This window comes from Phocoena sinus, chromosome 3 (assembly GCF_008692025.1).
Source record: "Phocoena sinus isolate mPhoSin1 chromosome 3, mPhoSin1.pri, whole genome shotgun sequence".
Lineage (NCBI taxonomy): Eukaryota > Metazoa > Chordata > Mammalia > Artiodactyla > Phocoenidae > Phocoena > Phocoena sinus.
Genome location: NC_045765.1, coordinates 20,156,223 through 20,179,312, shown reverse-complemented (window position 1 = coordinate 20,179,312; position 23,090 = coordinate 20,156,223). Strand labels below are relative to the sequence as shown.

Below are 23,090 nucleotides of genomic sequence, written 5' to 3'. Positions count from 1 at the left end.
GAGATTAAATTATGTGAATTCCAAACATCCGGCCTCCAAAATATATCTCTATTCTCGCCTCTTCTCTCCAGCCCTGCTGCCACCATTTCAGCCCACTGGCACACAGCAGCTGGAAAGATCTTTAAGAAAAGTAAATGAATCCCTGTCACTCCCCTGCTCAAAACCCTGAAACGACCTTCTGTTTTTCTTAGAATAAAACAAACCATCCTCACCATGTCTTACAGGGCCCAGCATGATCTGGCCCCAGCTTACTTCTCCAGTCTCATCTCCCACCCCTCTCCCCTCTGTCCCTGTGCTCCAGCCACACAGCCCCTCTTTCAATTCCTGGAACACACCTGGTTCTTACCTGACCCGGGGCCATCTCTTGTATTGTCCGTACAACCTGGAAGGACCCTATAACAGTGCTCGCTCACAGGGCCTGCCCAGATGTCTTAATTGTAAAACCTGTGGGATTTTTATTTATTTATTTTTATTGAGGTATGGTTGCTGTACAATATTATATAAGTTTCAGGTGTACAACATAGTGATTCACAATCTTTAAAGGTTACAATCCACTTCTAGTTATTATAAAATGTTGGCTATATTCCCTGTGTTGTACAATGTATCTTTTTAGCTTATTTATTTTATACCCAGTAGTTTGTACTTCATCCCCTACCCCTATCTTGCCCCTTTCTTCCCTGTTCCCACTGGTAACCACTAGTTTGTTCTCTATATCTGTGTCTGTTTCTTTTTTGTGATATTCACTAGTTAGTTTTATTTTTTAGATTCTACATATAAATGATATGATACAGTATGACTTATTTCACTTAGTATAATACCCTCTAGGTCCACCCATGTTGTTGCAAGTGGCAAATTTTTATTCTTTTTTATGGCTAAGTAGTATTCTACTGTACGTATGTGTGTGTGGTGGACACTTAGGTTGCTTCCATATCTAGGCAATTGTAAATGATGCTGCTATGAACATTGGGGTGCATTTATGTTTTTGAATTAGTGTTCATTTTTTTCCAGGTACATACATGGGAGTGGAAATGCTGGGTCATATGGTAGTTCTATTTTTAATTTTTTGAGAAACCTCCATGTTGTTTACTTAGTGGCTGTACCAATTTACGTTCCCACCAACAGTGTACAAGGGTTCCCTTTTCTCCACATCCTCATCAACATTTGTTATTTCTATTCTTTTTGATGATAGCCGTTCTGACAGGTGTGAGGTGATATCTCATTGTGGCTTTAATTTGCATTTCTCTGATGATGCTCAACATCAAGCATCTTTTCATGTGCCTGTTGGCCATCTGTATGTCTTCTTTGGAAAAATATCTATTCACATCTTCTGCCCATTTCTTAATCAGGTTGTTTGTTTTTATTGATGTTGAGTTATATGAACTGTTCATGTATTTTGGATACTGAGCCCTTGTCAGTTGCATCATTTGCAAATATTTTCTCCTACTTGGTAGGTTGTCTTTTCGTTTTGTTGATGGTTTCCTTTGCTGTGCAAAAGCTTTTAAGTTTAATTAGGTCCCTTTTTTTTTTTTTTTTTGGTACACGGGCCTCTCACTTTTGTGGCCTCTCCCATTGCAGAGCACAGGCTCCGGACACGCAGGCTCAGCGGCCGTGACTCACGGGCCCAGCCGCTCCGCGGCATGCGGGATCTTCCCGGACCGGGGCACGAACCCATGTCCCCTGCATCGGCAGGCGGACTCTCAACCACTGCGCCACCAGGGAAGCCCTAGGTCCCTTTTTTTAAGTTTTGCTTTTATTTCCTTTGATTTAGGAGGCAGATCAAAAAAATATTGCAACAATTTTTGTCAAAAAGTGTTCTGCCTATGTTTTCTACTAGGAGGTTTACGGTTTACCTGTCTTACATTTAGGTCTTTAATCCATTTTGAGTTTATTTTTGTATATGGTATGATAAATTTTTCTAATTTAATATTTACATATAGCTGTCCAATTTTCCCAGCACCAGTTATTGAAGAGACCATCTTTTCTCCATTGTACATTTTTGTGTTTATTTTATTTGGCCACGTTGCACAGCTTGTGGGATCTTAGTTCCCCAGCGAGGGATTGAACCCAGGGCCTCGGCAGTGAAAGTGCGGAGTCCTAACCACTGGACTGCCAGGGAATTCCCCAGGATTTTTTTTTTTTTTTTTTTTGTGGTAGGCGGGCCTCTCACTGTGTGGCCTCTCCCTTTGCAGAGCACAGGCTCCGGACGCGCAGGCTCAGCGGCCATGGCTCACGGGCCCAGCCGCTCCACGGCATGTGGGATCTTCCCAGACCGGGGCACGAACCCGCGTCCCCTGCATCGGCAGGCGGACTCTCAACCATTGCGCCACCAGGGAAGCCCCTCCCCAGGATTTTTAATTTATGCAGATGACGTAGTGATGACCTGGAGAGACTAAAGCCATTGAAGGAAGATTTTATTACTCACAGTTCCCTAGAGGAGGGGGCATGCCACTCCATGCAGGGCCACATGGGGAAGCACCAGGTTTGGTCAGGAGGCAGAAGAAGCGAGGGGAAAGCAGGGCCCAGAGCCCTTACTGCATTTTCCATGGGAACGAAGGTGGGAAGGAAGCTACAGGTTAAGCAGCTGAGCAGGCTTAGGATTGGATAGTTTGATTAATTTTGGCAGGTTATAGGAGTCATGCTTAGTCATCCAGTACCTGATGCTGGGGAGATTTGAGGCAGCAGGAATATTGGTTTGGTGTGTGTGAGTTGATAAAGGTGGCAGCTGGGAATACAGGCTTTGATTTGGTTGGTTTATACATGAGAGGAGTGTTTGCAGACAAATCACTTGTTATCTCTAAGAATTAGCTAGCCCTGATAGGGGCAGCCTTTCCCAGACCAGCAAAGCCCCCAAAATGTCAAAGCATCATAAAATACAGAAAATAAAAACATGATGAATGCACCAGATTGAAGGGGAGCAATTCTCACATCTTGCTGAGAGGAGTTTTAAAAAGTCTGCAGCCCACTTTATCTGCCAGACTGCCTAAAGTAGTGTCCCTTTACTGTACTCTCGCAATGCCCACATTCTCTTCCTTCATAGCACTTAATGCAGTAAACAATTAGACAGTACTTTCCTTGCTTGTTTAGGGTCTGCCTTATTCACTAAGCATAAATTTGGTGAAGGCAGCACCTTGACTGTTATACCTACTGTTGTATCTCCCCAGTGCTAGGAACAAGGTCTGGCACATAGTGGATCAAGGACACCCAATAAGTATTTGTTAGGGGAATGAATGGATAAATAAGGGTACTCAGCACAGAGTAGGTGCTCAGGAAATGTCAGCAGATATTTAAAATGACCAACCCTCTTGATACCCCAGTAGATCTGGGCAAAGTTGGGCAAAGACAACTCTGAGTTAAAGGGGGAAGACTAAAGCTGGAACTTCAGGACAGGTGGAGGCAAGCCAAGCCCAGAGGATGGTGGCCAGATTGGTGCCAGTGTCCCTCTGGCTATCTAGGGGACATTGACTGAGAGGGGCCTGTGAGGTGACCAAGGCTGGCCAGGGCAGAATATGGGGCTCCCAATGATGAGGGGGGCAGAAGACAGACTTTTATCTCCTCCATAATAATAGTTGCTGACATATTTTTGCTAACATACTTTGAGCCAGGCACTGTGTAAGCCTCACACAGATCCTGTAGTGTAGGTGCTGTTATTATTCCCAATTTACAGATGGTGGAACTGAGGCCTAGAGAGGTTAAGTTACTTGCCCAAGATTACATTGGATTGACCCTCAGGCTCTCTAGCCCGTATGTTTACCCCTTGCACCCTGCCCCATCTCTCCGGCTTTCCACGTCGGGCCTCTGGGGTTACAGTGATTCACTGGCACACTCATTTATTCATTTCTGAAATGCCCCCTGAGCTTGCCCTGGGCTCAGCCCTGGGCTCTGTCCTGGGGTCACAGAGATGAATCAGACCTGGACCTTGCCTTCACATCTCTCCTGGTCTGGAGGGAGAGGCTGATCTGCAAAGAGATAATGGGCCCTGAGAGCTACAGAGGTTAGGCTAGGATCTGAGCAGCGTCTGGTGAGGTCTCTAGGCCAGTGCAGGAGTCAACTCCTCCTGTGGGAACACTGAAGGAGTGTCTGGACAGAAGATGACCTTGGGGCTGCTCATCAGTTAGCAAGGCAGGGAAAGGCATTCCAGAAAGAGGGAACTGCATATGCAAAATGAGGGAAAACGGAGTGGGTCTGTGGATGTGGGAGGTGTGAGGGAGGGAAGCAGGGCCGGATGGTCTGTTCGAAGCCTTTGTATGCAGTTTAGCAATGGGGAGTCACTGAAAAGTTTGGAGCAGGGGAGAAAGGTGATTAGAGGGAGTGAGGAAGGATAATTTTGGTTGAGAGGACTTGATTAGAGACGGAAGGGAAGGAGACCGTGAGGAGGGCTGAGCCGGGGAGAGAGGAAGCCTGTTGCAGGATGGAGAGCAGTGTAAGAGGTTCAGGGACTGGATTTGATGTGGGACATTCGGGAGAGGGGGAGTCAAGGGTGACGGGGGAAATGGGTGATCCCTGAGGCAGGAACACAGGAGGAGGGGTAGGTGGTGGGAGGGAGAGGAGTTGTGGTTTCTGATGTGTTTCACGGTCAAGGTTCAGCTCTGGAAGCCATTCCGCATCCCCCTTGGAGGGCCTGTCATATGGAGTCTACCGTGGGTGAGGGTCCCTCCTTCTTGGTTCTCCCGTAGCTTTGGAGCTGGGCTCCTCTGGAAAACAGTGCCTGTCTCAGCCGCACTGGGGCAGGAGTGGGAGCTGCCCAGGACCCAGTGAGGGTGCTTAGCAGCAGCTGTGTTCCTTTGTGTGCTTTATAGCTTTAATTTATCTTTGGAAAAGTTAATATATTCACTTAGCACGAAATCCAAAAGGTACAAAAGAGTATGCAATAAAAATCCTGTCTTATGGAATGATTATGTACATGCAAGCACGCAACACATTTTCTTGACAGAGAGCAAGAAGCATTTGCGAAGTGTATCCTGCTCTCCCTCTTGCTTTGGTAACAATTGTCTTTTGGGATGAAAGAGCCTTGGGGGTTCAGGTATCTCTCGAGGACAGTGAATCAAAGCCCCTCTTTTCCCAGATGAAGGATAGCTTGCAATGTAAGATGACCAAGAAGACTGGGCAGGGCAAGGTTTTCCAAGCGTTCCTGCCCAGCTGTCAATCAGCAAGTAGAGCACAAAGCCCTTCCCAAACTGACTTGACCAGGGAACCCTTCTGTTATGGGACATCTTACAGGGCTGGGGTTCCATGGAGTACACTTTGAGAAAGGATGCAAAGGCAGCTATTAATTGTGTCAGCAAGTGGGACAAAGGACCGAGCCCCCCCCCCCCCCCCCCCCCCACAGAGGCTCTGGATGGTCCTGGACAAGTCATAGTCCCTCTCCAGGCCCCTAATTTTGAAGGATGCTATTAGCTTGGACTCTAAACAGGCAGGTTAGTGCAGTGGTTGAGGGAATGAATTCTGGAGTTCAAAAGACCTGTTTTGAGAGCATGGGCTTGCCATTGACTCTCTGTGTGGCCTCAGGCAAGCCCGTTAGCAGCCACCTAGTTGTAAGAATAAAGAGATTATGCACGTAATATACTTGGATCCGTGCCTGCTACACAGTGGGCACTGAACCCTGGGGTCAAGTTCAGGGTCAGTCTCAGGCTGGGGCTCTAGATCAGGCTCAGCTACCCTGCCCCTCCCTGCCATGCCTCCCAACTCCCTATCCCCTGGAACATCTGGCAAATGGGCAGAATTTTTTTGTGTGTGACGGAGGTGAGTTGGCCGGGTTCAGACCCGACTGATCAGGGTCCACCAGAGGAGGGAGGCCTGGGTTCATGTGCCCCTCCCCTGATGCCTCTTCCCCCAGGTCCCTCCAGACGTGATGGTGTGGCCGTGGCTGTCCTGCCTCTTGCTTCCTGCCCTCATGGTGTCTGGTGGGTACCTCCCCTCCCCCACCAGGGCAACACTAACCTGGGGATCCTCAGCAGAACCCTATGGCCCAGCCCCGGGCTTGGCTGCTCTGGGGAGGCCTGGAGAGGAATCCAGTCCTGGACCGGTGAGCTGGACTGAAAGTTGGCCAGTGGGACTGGTGTGGGCTCCCACAGGGGCAGATGGGGGTCAGTCTTTATGGAGGTGTCCAGATGTTCCAACACTCTGTGTCCCTACAGTGTCAGCCAACGTGGCCCCAAAATTCCTGTCCAACATGTCGTTAGTGAACCTGCCCGAGGACCTACCAGTGGGTGAGTAACTGTCCCTGTGCCCAGACTGCACCAAACGCTTACCCACAAGAGGGCCCCAGGGGCTCCCCTGTGGGCTTGCTCGCCATCCCTGCAGCTCCATGGCTTGTCATGGGGCAAAGGTGGCCTGAAGGAAATTTGTTCCAGAAGTTTGTTTTCTCCTTTGCAGCTTTTGGGTCGAGGGCCCTCACACAGCACCAAATAATCAAGACTCACCCCAAGAGAACATTCCTCCCATTTCCCATCTCTTTCAGTCTTTCTGATTTCCCAAGGGAGAAAGCATCCATTTGGTACCATTATTTCTCTTCTACCTCTCTCACGTGCTCATCTCTCTTCCTCCTCTGCTATTTTTTTTTTTCAGACAGAAAGAGAGCAGGCTTTAGGCTCAGAGCCTTTCATGCACACATCTCACCAGAAATTGATACTTTTGTTGTCTTCGTTTGTAGAGTTACCTTCCCTCTATGGCGAGTGAGATGAGTTTTCTACGTCCAGTAGCCATCTAGTTTGTTTTTAAAATAAATGTATTTACGTGAAGCAGTAAGTCACTTAAAAGGAGGGTCATAAACAATGAGACGTGGGTGTGGTAATGATCTTGGCAGTGTACAGGAGTGAATGATGTTCATGAAACATTGTTTTGGATGAAGCCACAGGGACTGGATGCCAAATTCCCAGCAGGCAGGATGGGGGTTGAAGAAGCTGAAATGATAGATGACTGTATTCATTGGGATACAGGGTCAGCTGCACATAACAGACCCCAAATAACAGAGCTGTAAACAAGGTCAAAGTTTCCTATTCTCTTACATAGTCATCTAGAGCAGTGAGCCCAGGGCTGTCAGAGGCTCTGTTCCATCAGGCTGTTCCGTGCCCTATGCTTCTGGCATCAGGGACCCTCCTTCCATTTCCAGGTTCTGCCTCCCCTAGGGCCTGGCCCTCATCCACATGGTCCTAGATGGCTCATGTCACGCCCTATTCCAGTGAGAGCTGGGGGCAAGAAAGGGCCAAGAGGGCCCATTTCTTTCTCCTAGGGACAGGGCTTCAGGTTTTACACATGTTACTTCTGCTCACATCTCATTAGCCAGAACTTAGCCACATGCCCTAACTGCAAAGGAACTGGAGAAATGACAGAACTTAGCCACTTGCCCTAGCTGCAAAGGAACTGGAGAAATGACAGAACTTAGCCACATGCCCTAGCTGCAAAGGAACTGGAGAAATGACAGAACTTAGCCACTTGCCCTAGCTGCAAAGGAACTGGAGAAATGACAGAACTTAGCCACATGCCCTAGCTGCAAAGGAACTGGAGAAATGACAGAACTTAGCCACATGCCCTAGCTGCAAAGGAACTGGAGAAATGACAGAACTTAGCCACATGCCCTAGCTGCAAAGGAACTGGAGAAATTACAGAACTTAGCCACATGCCCTAGCTGCAAAGGAACTGGAGAAATGACAGAACTTAGCCACATGCCCTAGCTGCAAAGGAACTGGAGAAATGACAGAACTTAGCCACATGCCCTAGCTGCAAAGGAACTGGAGAAATGACAGAACTTAGCCACATGCCCTAGCTGCAAAGGAACTGGAGAAATGAGGTCTTTATTTTATTTAGCCATGTGCACAGCTCGAAATCTGGGGTTCTAATTAGTCTGAGAGAAAGAGGGCTGTGAATACTGGGGGACAATTTACAGTCTTTGTTGCAGTGTCAGAATTGGGTCCCCAAATATCTAAATCTACTAGATGAAGCAAGAGACTGCATCAAAGGTGAAATCCAAAGTCTGCCTTGGAATCCAGAAACCCAGGTCTAGATACACGAAGAAAGGTTGGGCGATGGGCTTCAGAGCCACGAAAGCCACATCCATTTGCATGTGGTTGCCAGGACAGCAAAATCTACTAAGGGCTATATTAATAAAGGTTTAGATCCCAGGATGAGGGAGGTGATAGTCTCATTACATTCTGAGTTGGCACAATCCTCCCTGGAGGACTGGGCTGAGGTCAAACTATTTGATATCTGTGAATACAACAGAGAAGTAGTATATACACGTTAATGATATTTTATGTATATTTTCATAGCTGTTTGGTCGTGGATAAACACACACACACCTCCAAACAAATGTTACAAACATATGTAACCCAAATGTCCTCAAGATCTCCATTCTCTTGGGTGACCCTTTAATGTCAAGTCTGATCTCAGGCAGACCAAATGAGAGTCTTTTCTTTGATAACCACAGGGCCCCTCTCTGGGCTTTCTTAATCCGAAGAGCAATTTCTTCCTTTCTGAGATGAATTGTATGGCTCTCTTGGGATGAGAAAGCATTTTCAGTCAGGTTTTTAAAAAATGTTGTTTAGACCTTTTATTTTGAGGTATAATATATATACATGGAAGCACACCGACCCCCTCTCTGCCCTTCTAGTCACTCCCTGTCCTTTCTCTCCTGCAGAAGACCTGTTTTCTTGACACTCACACTGTATAATAGTTTAGTTTTGTCAGGAAGACGTTTTAAAATACGTCAGATTTGAGTTTAAAGACAGACACCTAATATATGTCTTTTATTTCTGTAGCTCTTATTGATTTATTTGTTACAGTTAATTCTTTTTCAGGCAGACTTTTCAAAAAGCTTTTTCTCCCTGATCCTTCTTTCTGTGTCCATGAACACATGTTTACAGAGGATTTACACATCCCCACTCACTTCCCATGGGTATGGGTATAAGGGCCATATCAGTTTACATTTTGACATTTTTGAATCAGGATGTGTCTTATATTTGAGATAGTCAGTTAACACAGAGTGACTCCCCACCCCAGCAGTCATTAAATTGACAGTGTGTCTCACAACAGAGGAAACATACTGTAGATACTAACAGCTTTCTAGCCCGATGGTCTTCCTGGAGGAGGGGGCCTGGGTGGGAAGGGACCAAGCTTTCTAAGGAGTTTCTGGAGGACCCAGAACTATTTGGTCAAAGAAGAGCAGACTCCAGATGTGCTGCCCAGACTGTCCCTGCAAGGCTGTCGTGGGCAAGGGTGGGGGCACGCTGGTTCTCTGAGACTCTTGGGCTGGGTGCTGGGCCCTACCACCATGTCACTGTTCTGGCACTTCTGTTTTTGTAGGCCTCTCCCTCCAGAAAAATACATTAAAAATATACTTTAATATACTGCATTGGCATAAAGACAAATATCCTGAGGGCTAGATTATAATCATTTATTCCTTTTGATTTTTTTTTTTTACCGTTTGAAAAAATGAGGTATAATTGACATACAATATTATATTAGTTTCAGGTGTACAACATAATGATATATTTGTATATATTTCAAAATGATCACCACAATAAGTCTATTTAACATATGTTACCACACATAGTTACAGATGGCTTTTTTTTTTCCCTTGGGATGAGAGCTTTTAAGACCTAATCTCTTAATAATTTTCAAATACCCAATACAGTATTGTTAACTCTAGTCACCATGCTGTACATTACATCCCCAGGACTTATTTATTTTATAACTGGATATGTGTACCTTTTGACCCTCTTCACCCATTTCTCAGTCCCCCGCACCCCACCTCTGGCAACCACCGATCTTCTCTGTATCTATGATCTTGGTTTTTTGTTTTTAGATTCCACATGTGTAAGTGAGATCATACAGTATTTGTTTTCCTTTGACTTATTTCTCTTAGCAGAATTCCCTCTAGGTCCATCCATGTTGTCACAAATGGAAAGATTTCATTCTTTTTTTAAGGCTGAAAATATTCCATTGTACATGTATACCACATCTTCTTTACCCATTCATCCATTGATAGACATTTAGGTTGTTTCCATGTCTTGGCCCTTCTTTTTTTTTTTTTTTTTTTGCGGTACGCGGGCCTCTCACTGTTGTGGCCTCTCCCGTCGCGGAGCACAGGCTCCAGACGCGCAGGCTCAGCGGCCACGGCTCACGGGCCCAGCCGCTCCGCGGCACGTGGGATCTTCCCGGACCGGGGCACGAACCCGCGTCCCCTGCAACGGCAGGCGGACTCTCAACCACTGCGCCACCAGGGAAGCCCGGCCCTTCTAATTTTAAAAGAAGTTTGACATTCTTGTGGGCCTCGTGGGCAGCTTGGCCAGGCCAGCATTGAACTAGGTGGCCGTGGACCCTGTGCATTCCCTGTCCCGTCTGCAGGTACTGAGGTCTTCTGGCTGATAGCTCAGGACCCGGACAATGACCCTCTGACCTATAGGATTAGTGGCTCATATGCCTACTTCTTCAATGTCACCCCGAATACTGGGGAAGTGAAGCTGGCCAACCTTCTGGACTATGAGGTAAAGGGAAGCAATCTGAGAAGGCCTCGTGCGGGATTGGGGAGGTAGGGAGGGCTCTGGTGGGCACCCGAACAGGGCTTACCTTGTTTCCCTTCTCTCTGCCCACTGCAGACACTCTACTGGTTTTCCATCAACATCTCTGTGAGCGACGGTCACAATAATCCAGTGAGTCAGAAGTGGGGAGGGAAGGGAGGTCCAGGGATTAGAGAGCAGGGGACTGAGGGCCCACCACTAAGTGCCCACCGCAAATAAGCAGAGAGAGCCCCAGCTAACAAAAAATGAATTGAATGTTTATTTTTATTGAAATTATACTTCTCCATTTTTCGTCATACAATATTAACCAAGATTTTAGTATTTATTATAATTTATATTAATTTATACAAATATATTGTTTATCTTTTGTGTATTTTGTATATCTATTGTATATCATTAATTACATTATTATTTTTTTAAAGATTTATGTACTATTTTTTATTTATTTTATTTACTTTTGACTGTGTTGGGTGTTAGTTGCAGCACGCAGGATCTTCACTGAGGCATGCGAGCTATTCGTTGTGACGTGTGGGCCTCTCTCTAGTTGTGGCGCATGGGTTACAGAGCACATGTGCGCTGTAGTTTGCAGCAGGCGGGCTCTAGTCGAGGTGCGAGCTCAGTAGTTGTGGCGCATGGGCTTAGTTGCCCCGTGGCATGCGGGATCTTAGTTCCCTGACCAGGGATTGAACCCGCGTCCCCTGCATTGTAAGGCGGATTCTTTACCACTGGGCCACCAGGGAAGTCCCAATTACATTATTAACTTGTATTAATATACTTATTAATAAAAAAACAAGTGCCAAATACCTCCCTACCCTCTCTCCACTGAGGTCATCACTTTCAGCCCCTATGGCTGATGGGTTGGTCTCAGTGTTCATGTTTCTCAGTAACACACTTATACAGCTGTGTCTTGTGTCTGTGAAAGTTGGGGGTTTTGTCTTTATAACCTATTCCCCAAACCCTATCCATTTAAAAAATCATTTTAATGACTTGGATATTCATAAATATTTTCTCTTTGTAAACAGTTTTAAAAGTGCAGATAGAGCTCAAGTCCCCCTGGGCAACCCTTCCCAGCCCACTCCCACCTGAAGTGTCTGCCATCACCGTGTTCTTTTCTATCCATCGCTAAACACTGACATGCATATATGCATCCACGGAAGAGAGATGGTAGTTTTGGGTGCGTTTTCTGAAATCCGAGTGGGATCCTACTGCATATATGGTCTTGAACTGCCTTGATGACTCGACAATCAGCTTTGGAAGACTTCCCTGGTGGTCCAGTGGTTAAGACTCTGTGCTTCCGCTACAGGGAGCCCGGATTTGATCCCTGGTCAGGGACGTTCCGCATGCCACGGGGTGCAGCCAGAAAACAACAATCGGCTTTGGGGTCCCTTCTGAGTCTGCACATGAGTCTTCTGTTTCCTGTATGTCTATAGCCCAGTGTGGGGACTATAAGCTCCATGGCGCTTAGCTGGTCTCCTCAACACTTAGGTTGTTCACAGCTTTACGCTATGGCTAACAAAGCTAAAAGGAACATTCTTGTAATAGGACATTTTAGATTTTTTTTTAATGACCTAATGATTTCTACAACATACTCTCCAAATGGTTCAGTAAATCTGTGGAGAGAAAAACTAAATAAGGGGTAAATCTGGATAAAGAGTATCAGGAATTCTTTGTACCATACTTGCAACTTTTCTGGCCTTTGAAATGGTATCAGATAAACACAGAGGGGAGAGGGGGAAGCTGGGGCAAAGTGAGAGTAGCATCAACATATATACATTACCAAATGTGACATAGATAACTAGTGGGAAGCTGCTGCATAGCACAGGGAGATCAGCTCGGTGCGTTGCGACGACCTAGAAGGGTGGGATAGGGAGGGTGGGAGGGAGGCTCAAGAGAGAGGGGATATGGGGATATATGTCTTCATATGGCTGATTCACTTTGTTGTACAACAGAAACTAACACAGCATTGTGAAGCAATTATACTTCAATAAAGATGTATAAAAAAAAGTTACCCCAGACACCACCTGATTGTTCTCCTGAGAAGCTATACCAACTTGCACTCCCGTCCTGATACTCCTGAATTTGTTTTCTCAAGCTCCCACATTTTCTGGGCTCACCTGGGCTTTCTCACTTGCAGGTGCGGAAGGAAATGGTGGTGATCGTGGAGGACAGAAATGACAACGCACCCATTTTCCAGAACACAGACTTCTCCATCAGAATCAATGAGGTAACATCTGCCTTAACGGGGTGTGTGTGTAGGATGCAGACATCCCACAGATCTGCTCAGAGTGGGAAGGACCAGAGATAGACAGCAGGGCATCCAAGATTGGGAAGTGCACCTCCTAGAAAGGGCAGCTTGATGAACCAAATTCAGGGGGTTGCGTGTAACCCCATGTACCATAGTTACAGCAACATTTTGCAATCTAAATGCAATCTAAATCTAAAGATTGGAATTCTTTAAGTATGATAGTCAGGGGTGGGGGGGGGAGGAATTGATTTTCTCATGTTTCTGAAAAATTTAACAGTATATCTGACTTCAGGCATGGCTGGATCCAGGTACTCAAGCCATGTCATCAAGAAGAGATCTCTCTCTACCTAGAAGCTCTGCTTCTCGTGTTGCCATCATCCTGGGGTGGGGCGAGCAGTTCCCCCTTATGGTGATAAAAGTGTCCCCCAGCAGCTCCAGGCTCACATCCCACCGGCTTTGCAATTGCAACACAGACTGTCTCTTTCTCAATGGTCCCAGCCAAACCCCCAGGACTGACTCTCATTGGCCCATTTTGGGTCAGGTGCCCATCAGTTGAGGAGTATGGAATGCTCCAGTTGTCTAGGTCTGCGTCACGTGCTTTCCCTTCTAGCAAGAGGAGCAGCCCCACTTCAACTGCATAGGCAGGGAGGAGGTTTCCCAGTGGTCCCAGGGCAGCAAACACAACAACACTCCTGAATCTTCATTACCACGTGGCTTCAAAGTCCTGACAGGTGTGGGTCCCCCTCCCCCAGGCCAGACTTGAGGCTGGTGAGGTTCAGACAGCCCTTCAACAGGCTCTGATTGAGCGCCTACTGTGTGTCTGGCACTGTCCTTGGTGCTGAGGATATCCAGTGAAGACAGACTTGGTCGCCACCCTCGCTAGCTCACATTGTAGTGAAGAGCACAGACAACAAAACATTTAATCAACAAAGTATTAAACAAACAGGATTATTTCAGATGGTGATGAGCTCTAGGAAGAGCATAAAACATGACTGGGGAGGGGCCTGCTTTAAGTTGAGCCAGTCAGGAAAATCTTCTCTGGGTAGGTGACATCTGAGCAGAACTAAATGTTGAGGAGCCAGCATGGGCTGCTCCAGGAAAAGGATATTACAGGCAGGGAACGGCAGCTGCAAAGGCTCTGAGGTGGGAATCAGCCTGGAGTGCTGTAGGCATAGCCAGGAAGCTCATGTGTGTGGGGGGAGGAGGCTGAGGAGAAGGTGAGGTCAGAGAATTGGGCAGTGGCCTGAACCTGGAGGGCCATGGAGGCAGTCTGGACCGTATTCTAGGCAGAATGGGGGAACCACTTGTTGGTTTTGAACACGAGACTGATGTGGTCTGGTTCAGGATTTTCAAAGATCTTTTTGGCCACCGTGAAGAAACAGTGAGGGTGTGGACAGTTCCTAGAGGAAAAGCCTCCCAAAAGAACCTTCCAGCTCTGTGAGGTGCTGTGTGGAACCTATTGCTGGATGCTACAGAGAACACACAGGGCTGTTTAAGCAGAGGAGTGGCACAACCTGAGTTCTGGAATGGTCACTCATGGTGGTCCTGAGGGGCGCTGCAAATCAGAAGCCAGCTCAGGTTTCAGGGAGGCTGTGTGGGGAGAGGAGAAGGGGGAACTCTGCTCCCTGCCTCCATCCAGATGCCCCCAGAAGCCCAGCCCAGGTGGGAAGGAAAGGGGGACATCTGTGGAATGCTGGGTTTCAGGTTCTGGAAGGTCCATCGCTATCCCCGTGGTACAGTTGGGGGCACTGAAACTCCAGGAGGGGGCATGATGTGCTTGGGCATGGAGATGTGTTGGAGCTCAGAGGTGACAAAACCCTTGTTACAGACCTTGCCGGTTGGCTCCCTGTTGCTGTCTGTGCTGGCCAAGGACAAAGACACGGGGTCCGGAGGCGCCGTGGTGTACTCCATAGAGAAGGTAAGTGTGTGCGGGTCCACGTGGGAGTGTGGGCGCCACCTCTCCTCATGGCCGCCAGGGGGCAGCATCTCCCACACAACCTGCAGGGACCTTGTGGAGCAGGGGCTCTGCGACGGCCTAGCCCTGGTCCCCACGCCTTCCTCTGCCCCCCCCCCCCCGCCCCCGGACCTCATTTGGCCCAGCCGCCTAAGGAGGGTGCCTGCTGCAGACCGGACTCTCCTTCCCACCCTCTCGCCTGGGGCACTGTCTGTGTCTTTGCGCGATTAGCGTCACACCACCTTGTGGCTGCGGCAATCCTGGCTTCAAAGAAGAGGAAATCAAGGCTCAGAGAGGTCCAGGGTCTTGTCCAAGGTCACAGAGACAGTGGCGGGTGTGACCCCAGTTTCACGAAGACACATTGGCTAGCCACGGCCCCCATCATTGAGCACCCACTACGTGCCTGGAACCTACCTTAGCTCACTTGACCCTGTTTTCGTCCCACTGAGGTGATATCTAGCCCATTTCCCAGGCTCAGAGAGGTTAAGTGACCTGGTGAGGTTGAGAGCAGGGCCAGGATTCGACCCCAGGTCTCTCAGAGCAGGTCTTGGGGGCAGGGCTGTCTGGGTGAGCCTGGCCTGACTCTGCTCTGCCTCAGGTCATCCCTAGCACGGACAGCAGTGAGTACCTCTTTGGGATCCTGCCCAACGGCTCCATCATCCTCAACGGCAGCCTCAGCTACAACAACAAGAGTGCCTTCTATCAGCTGGAGCTGAAGGCCTGTGTGAGTGCAGGCGCAGGCAGGGTCGGGGGCATCGGGACCTGAACCCCCGGCTTCACGGAGACCCATCTCCCGGCAGGACTCAGGCGGCGAGTACAGCAACAGCATCGTCGTCCAGTGCTCCTCGCCTGTCTTCGTGTCCATCTCTGTAATCGATCAGCCGGACCTGGACCCCCAGTTTGTCAGGGAGTTTTACTCGGCCTCTGTGCCTGAGGGTGCACCCCAGGTGTGCCAGGGAACTGGAGGGGTCTGGGTGGAGACAAGAGGTGGGGAAAGGGTCTGGCCACTGACCATCCCTTCTTGCAGGGAACCTCGGTGCTGAAGGTGGAGGCCATGGATGGCGACAGAGGCATCAATGACCCTGTGATCTACAGCATCTCCAGTGAGAATGGGGTGTCTCCAGGCTGGGGCTGAGGCAAGGGAAGGGGTGGGGGCTCCGTCAGAGCCACTGGAAGTAGCTGGTCCTGCTGCCTTTTCCCAGACTCCACAAGGCCTGGCTGGTTCGACATTGGGCCAGACGGGGTGATCAGGGTCAACGGTTCCCTGGACAGAGAGCAGCTGCTGGAGGAGGATGAGGAGGTGCAGGTGCAGGTCACGGTGAGTGAGAGGGCCACTGCCCACTTTGTACCCTGACTTTCTAAACTCTGATCTTTGATCTCAGCTCTCTCTGAATTCTGGTTTTCTGATCTCTGCCTCTCGGCCTCCGCTCTGCTCTCAGGCCACCGAGATGCACCCCAACATCTATGGGCAGGAGGCCAAGGTGAGCATATGGGTCACGTTGAGAGTGACAGACGTCAATGACCACAAACCTGAGTTTTACAGCTGCAGCCTCCCAACCTGCACCTTCACCCCCCAAGAGGCTCAAGTCAACTTCACTGGCTACGTGGACGAGCACGCCTCCACCCGCATCCCCATCGATGACCTCACCATGGTGGTCTACGACCCAGACAAGGCAGGGGCACCCAGACCATGCGCGGCAGGGCTTGAAGTGATGGTTGGGAGATCGCGTTGGGGGAGGGAAGTGGGGAGTGACCAGCAGAGTGCGGTACCACAGTGCTCGGTGGGGCCGTGGGCAACAGTGGTGCTGACCATGAGTGGTGGTCAGAGTTGTTGGGTGACGCTTGGAACTGCTGAGTGTTGCTGAGCTGGCTGGTAGTCTTGTGTTCAGGGTGGTGCTACGTGGCGGGGAGCAGAAAGGCAGCACTGAGTGGAGGTTGGTCCTGGATGCTGGGCAATGTTGAGTGGAATGTAATTTTTGGCGGTGTTGAGTAGAGGGGGTAGTGATGTGTGGATGGTGAAGTTGCGGGGTGCTGGGATAGTACTGGGTATTGGGGGATGTGGGCAGTTTTGAGCACAGTGTGGTCTGGGTGGCTGTCAAGTTGGAGAGTATTCCTAGGTGTTGGTTGATCCTGAGTGGTGGGTGATTTGGGTAGTATCGAACGCTGAATAACTATGGATGGTGTTTGGTAGTATTTGGTGATAATGAGTTGGTACAAAATGTCGACTGGAGGGTGATACTGGGTAGTGGTGGATGGGTGGGTGTGTTGAGATGGTGGTTGGCCTTGACTGGAGAGGGGTGTGGAGTAGAGGGGGTGTGGATAATGGACGGATGCTGGACATTGATGATGTTTGGTGTTGGTATGGGTGGTGGAGGGTGGTGCGTGGTGGCTGGTATGGAAGACTCAAAGGGAGTGAGGGGTGTGTGTCCAGGCGCTGCAGCCCAGGCTGGGGCCTCAGGGAGGTCTTCTTCTGATGAGCCCACATTGACAGGGACTAGTGACTAGCCTATCCTCCTGGGACCTGTGGCCAGGGATTGGGAGAAAGATGCAGGTGGGTACATTGCAGGAGTGGGGTCCCTAATATACAGCCCACGTCTACAGGGCAGCAACGGCACCTTCCTGCTATCCCTCCGGGGCCCTAATGTTGAAGCCTTCAGCGTCTCCCCGGAGCGGGCGGCGGGCTCAGTGGATGTGCAGGTGCTGGTGAGAGCACCGTCGCTGGTGGACTACGAGACACAAACGGTGATGCTGGTGCAGGTGAGGGGTACTCTGGGGCACCACGGAGAACGGGCCATGGGGTGCTCCAGTCCCAATGTCGCTGCCTCTTCCCCTGTCCTCAGGTCGTGGCCACTGACTCGGTCAGCAGAAGCTCCTCGGTAGCCTTGGTGACCATCCACCTTAGAGACGTTAATGATCACAGGCCCACATTCCCCCACAACCTGTACAACCTCAGTGTCTTCGAGCACAGTGCGGTCGGCTATGTGGTCACCAACAGCATCCAAGTGAGTGATGGGGGACAGGGCTGGGCAGGGCTGGGAGAGATGCGGAGATGGGCAGGGCTGGGAGAGATGCGGAGATGGGCAGGCCTGGGGCTGTGGCCCTGCTGGAGTCCCTGTATCATCTGATGTCAGCGGGGGCCAGCAGGTGTGTATGCGCGTGCGCATGTGTGTGATGTCTACGTGTCAGTCTGAGTGTGTCGGGGGCTGCTCCCTCTGGGTCAGGGAGCAGGACGGCCCTGTCCTCGTCAACTGCGCGGTTGACAGTGCAGGTATGGCTTCTGCTCAGTGTCGCATTATCTATCTCTCTGCCTCACAGGCCTCCGACCCAGACACGGGTGAGGAGGGCCGCATCACCTACAGCCTGCTTCCGGGGAATGGGTAAGTTACCCGGGTGGGCAGCGGGCAGGTGGGCGAGGGGGACCCAGGCTCACCTCTCTGCCTCACAGCAGGGCTAGAGGAGTCAGATAAAATATAGGGTACCCAGTTACATTTCAACTTCAGATAAACGATGAATGGGTTTTCTTTTAGTATAAGTAGGTTGCAAATATTCCATGGGATGTCCTGAAATATTTTTCATTGTTTATCTGAAATGCAAATTGAAGTGGGCATCCTGTATCTTTATTTGCTCCATCTGGCCACCCTGCACAGGGTGGACATCTTTGCGGTGGATCCAGGCTCGGGGACAGTGACGGTGAGAAACAGTGAGCTGCTGGATCAGGAGAAGCAGGCCGTGTACTACCTCACGCTGCTGGCCACGGACGGCGGGAACCTGTCGTCCTCCACCACGCTGCAGATCGTTGTGCTGGACATCAATGACAACAAGCCCGTGGTCAGCGGCTCCTACAACATCTTTGTCCAGGAAGAGGAGGGCAATGTCTCCGTGACCATCCAGGTGTGAGCCGGCCTGTAGCTGATGGGTGGGAGGGGCACAAGGCATCAGGCCTGCCTCTGTAGTCATGCTGGTCCTGGGTTGGAATCTGGGCTCTGCTGTGTAGTCCTGAGAAAGTCACTCAGTCTCTCTGGGCCTCCGTTTCTTCTTTGGGAAATGAAGACCATCTCAGTACTTATTCCCTGGGTCATAACGGATGTAAAGTGCTCGGCACAAGGCCTAGCACAGAGCAAGCCCTCAGAAACATATTGCTCTTTTAAATTCAGACGCCTGCCTCATTCCAAAAAGGATTTGAGGTGGCTTAGATTTAAAAGTGTGATAAAAGAAATAAGGGAAAAGAGAAAATAAGGACGGTATTTTTTTAAAGTGCACAAAGGTAGAAGCCATACAATTGCTAAGAGTGGGCTGAATACTCAGTTATGAGCTTCCTAATGGCCAAAGCAAAAATGGAAATGAGATCAGTGGTCAGGTTCACAGACTCTGTGAGATAAAAACGCACTACTGGCTCCAGAGGAACACTGGAAAGAAGCTTCTCCCCTGATTCTGAGGCCTTCAGAAGCTTCTCCACTGAGTCATCTGTAAGGGGATCTTGTGAGAATTGAGAAACCAGGTCCTCGGAATGACAATCACATGGCCGTGGAGCCCTCCCGTCTTTCTGGGGCTTGTGGTTTCTGGAGTACATTCCCATCCCTGATCTCTTGACAAACTTATGAAGTAGGTGCTCTAATGCTCCCCATTTCACGGAAGGAGAAAACCGAGGCTCAAAGAGGTTAAGTGACTTTTCTGTGGTTATACGGCCAGTCAGTGGCAGTGCTGAAACCTGGGCCTTCCTTCATGCACCTCAGTGCTCCTCACCCTGGTCTGTGAGCTCTTTGGGGCAGGAGCATTTCAGATCTGCTGCCAGAACCGTGGTGCCCAGTGTGAGCCCTGAGAAGTGCTTGGTGAATTAACCAGCCTGAGTTCAGAGTGCCAAGGAATGAACAGACAGAGTTTTTCATTTCATAAACACGATCCCAACAGATCTGAAACAAAAACCTGAAGGTGGCAGTGGGCAGAGAGGAGGGGAAAGAATTGGATCCAAGTGGGACTAGCCTAGCTCTGTATTCAAAGCCATGTTTGCTGAGCACCTACTATGCACCAGGCCCTTTGCTGGGCCCTGGGTCCTCCGAGATGAACCCACCATAATTCCTGCCTTCAGGGAGGGTGGCGGACCATCATCCAAGGGTGTCACTTTTGCTGTACTGAAGGTAGCACAGGGGTTGTGGAGGACCAGGGGAGGCACCAATCTGACCTGGAGTCAAGCAGACAAGGTGTAGAGGGCATTCATGTGCATGTGCAAAGGCCTGGTGGCAGGGAAGAGCATCTTGTGCTCTCCATGCTGGATCACCCCAAAAGCACACATGTGTTCACGACCTTGGTAGGACAGAAACACACACACACACACACACACACACACACACACAGATTGGATGAAGAATTTCAGCTATTTAAAAAATACAGCACTGAAGTAGTCATCACGGGAAAGTCAGAATCTTGTTGGACTTCACACTTATTTATTTATTTGGCTGTGCCGCATGGCTTGTGGGATTTCAGTTCTCCAACCAGGGCTTGAACCCGGGCTACAGCAGTGTAAGCCCAGAATCCTAACCACTAGGCCACCAGGGAATTCCCCCACACTTTTTTTTTTTTTTTTTTAAATTTATGGCTGCGTTGGGTCTTCACTGCTGTGTGAAGTTTTTCTGCAATTGCGTTGAGCGGGGGCTACTCTTCGCTGCGATGAGCGAGTGGCTTCTCTTGCTGCGGAGCACAGGCTCTAGGCGCGCGGGCTTCAGTAGTTGTGGCTCACAGGTTCCAGAGCACAAGCTCAGTAGTTGTGGCGCACGGGCTTAGTTGCTCCGCGGCATGTGGGATCTTCCCAGACCGGGGCTCGTACCCGTGTCCCCCGCATTGGCAGGCGGATTCTTAACCACTGCGCCACTAGGGAAGTCCACACACATACACTTATTTGTGTTTATTTTAAACTTCGACTGTCTATATTATACTGCCCCCACTCCTCCCTTGCCATAAGGGAACTGTCTTGATCGTGGCTCTATTCCCAGTACCTAGAACAGGGCTGAGCATGTAGTAGGTAAACATTTGTGGGATGAATGAGTGACCTCAAGGTTTCAGACCTCAAAAGCTCTTGAGAGCTGGTGGTCTGTCCCTCTCAGATGCAAGACTGAGACTGGGAGATTGGGGAGCATCCCTCTGGCTTTAGGCCCAGTTACTGCCCTCATGGGCCAGCGCTGGAGGGAGAGTCCAGACTGCAGGGCAGGGGCCGGGGCCGAGGAGCACCTGATGGCTGATGTCCCAACCCTGCTTACCTGCACAGGCTCACGACGATGACCAGCCAGGCACCAACCACAGCCTTCTGCGCTTCAGCCTGCTGAGCAGCCCCTACAGCCACAACTTCTCAGTGGACCCCGACAAAGGGATCCTCAGAAATCTGGGGCCCTTGGACCGAGAGGCCATCAACCCCACCCTGGGGGGCCGCATCGTGCTGACCGTGCGCGTATCTGATTGTGGCGAGCCTGCCCTCTGGACTGACGTTAATGTCACCGTCACTGTGGAGGTAAGGTCTGGCTCCGCCGGGGACAGGGTCCAGGATGAGCCCTGTACTGGGGGGCCCCTGAGCAGATGGCCAGCTCTCCGTCCTCCCAACTCAAGTCACATTTCTGCCCTTTGCAGTGCGGTGGGTAAAAGAGTTCTGGAGCCAAGCTGATGGGTCAGAATCCTGGCTCATTTGTTGTGTGGTCTTAGGCAATCGCTCAACTTCCCTGTGTTCTCAAGTTCCTCATCTGTAAAATGGGGATGAAAATAATATAAAACAAGTTAAAAAATGGAAAGTGTTTCAAAGAATGCCTGGCCCAGAGAATACACTCAGTGTATACCTGGTCCTGCAAGGGAGGGATTGTTTAGCACCATTTTATTGATCAAGGGACTAAGGCACACAGAGGTTCTGTAGCCTGCCTCGGGTCACAGAATGGGGTTTTGAATCCAGTCTGTCTGGTTCTAAGGCCGCCACTGGGTCACAGGCACCTTCCTCTATGATGTCCACAATGTGGTTGGTGCCCCCTCGGGTTGTGCAGTGCACAGCCTGAACCACCCCACACAGCAGCCCTGTTTCCCACTGGGTTGGGATGTGCCGCTTTCCCACAAGGATCAGAATGAGACCTCAGGGAAAATAGAGAAACAGAAGTCGGATGAGGACTTGCCAGCTGTCTTTGGGGTGGAAGTAGGCCTCAGAGAAGGAAGAAAGCAAAATTGCATTTCCTGAGCGAGAAGAGTCCTTTCACACCCATGAGCTCTGTAAGTAGGGAGGACCACTCCACTTTGCAGATGAAGATATTGAGGCCCAGAGAGGTCAAAGTCACATGTGAGGAAGAGGTGGAGCTGGACTGAACTCAGAGCTGTGCTCTTAGCCCCTCCTGTGAGTTAGGACGACCTTGAGAGTGCAGCTGGCCATGTGCCCGGAGGCAGTAATGCCATCGCTGGGAAACTGCCATCAGAAATTGCATCTAGTTAAGGGGGAGAGGGCTCAGTTTTCAAAGATGTTCTCTCTACCATTATTTAGAAAAAGCTGAAAGCAAAAGCAGACACCTCTGGGCCATCCTGGGGAAGGACTGGGAAAGCCAAGGGCGCCCAGCACGCACCAGCGTCAGGGGAGGAAGCACAGGCAGAGTTGGCCTGATGCTGTGACAACAGGGGCAGCACTCTGTCTGGGCGGGGCGACCAGGGCTGGAGAGGGAAGGCAAGAACAGAACACAGCGGACGTCTCAGGACAGGACCAGGTCAAGCCCTGGCAGGTACCCCCAGCCCAGCCCCACCTGAGCACAGAGTGAGTGTCTTGGGGTTGACCGAGGGCTGGAGGAGAAAGGAGGGGACCAGGGAAATCTTGGGCCTTTGTGGGATCATGGTGGTATTGGGGCCAACCCAATAAATCCGAGAGATGGGGAGTCAAGCTGGGCCAGACAGGGACACAGGTGGGGACTCAGAACTATCCCTCCCAAGAGCAGGGTCTAAGACGGCTCTGAGTGGTGCACAGGGAAACAGAGTGTACACCAAACTTCAGAGTGCCGCCACAGACCTCTGAGCCCCGGGGGTGGGGTCTGGGTGAGTTCTGTCTGCTTGAAGCCTGTTCCATCATCTAGGAAGCGGCCGGTGCTGTCTGAGGAGACCTGGACAGAGAGTCTGGGCCTCGGGCCAGGGGAAGTATGGGCTTCTCAGACTGGCTCTGGGGATGCTGAACCTGGGGTCTCCTGAGTTCCCTGGGCTCAGAACTGCCTCTGTCTGCAGGACATCAATGATAATCTTCCCATCTTCAACCAGTCCAGCTATTCCTTCTCAGTGAGGGAGAGAGACCCAGGTAAGTCCTCCCTCGGCCAGGATATGCAACCCCTTTGAGGGCAGGCCTGAAGCCCCCAAGGGGAGTGAGGACAGAGGATGCCCC

General features: G+C 50.1%; 1 protein-coding gene across 1 annotated transcript in view; it reads left to right on the top strand.

Moving 5' to 3' along the window:
- The window catches only part of CDHR2 (cadherin related family member 2), a 38,094-nt gene that overhangs the window by 5,531 nt on the left and 9,473 nt on the right, over nt 1-23,090 (top strand). The window contains exons 2-18 of the mRNA XM_032628965.1: nt 5,834-5,900; nt 6,135-6,206; nt 10,342-10,481; nt 10,593-10,646; nt 12,649-12,738; nt 14,588-14,677; nt 15,312-15,437; nt 15,514-15,660; nt 15,741-15,816; nt 15,916-16,031; nt 16,153-16,386; nt 17,315-17,470; nt 17,554-17,715; nt 18,029-18,090; nt 18,361-18,604; nt 20,973-21,212; nt 22,937-23,006. Coding sequence (XP_032484856.1) covers nt 5,849-5,900; nt 6,135-6,206; nt 10,342-10,481; nt 10,593-10,646; nt 12,649-12,738; nt 14,588-14,677; nt 15,312-15,437; nt 15,514-15,660; nt 15,741-15,816; nt 15,916-16,031; nt 16,153-16,386; nt 17,315-17,470; nt 17,554-17,715; nt 18,029-18,090; nt 18,361-18,604; nt 20,973-21,212; nt 22,937-23,006 — 2,131 coding nt within the window. The 5' untranslated portion in view covers nt 5,834-5,848. The remainder of the gene's footprint in view (nt 1-5,833; nt 5,901-6,134; nt 6,207-10,341; nt 10,482-10,592; nt 10,647-12,648; nt 12,739-14,587; nt 14,678-15,311; nt 15,438-15,513; nt 15,661-15,740; nt 15,817-15,915; nt 16,032-16,152; nt 16,387-17,314; nt 17,471-17,553; nt 17,716-18,028; nt 18,091-18,360; nt 18,605-20,972; nt 21,213-22,936; nt 23,007-23,090) is intronic.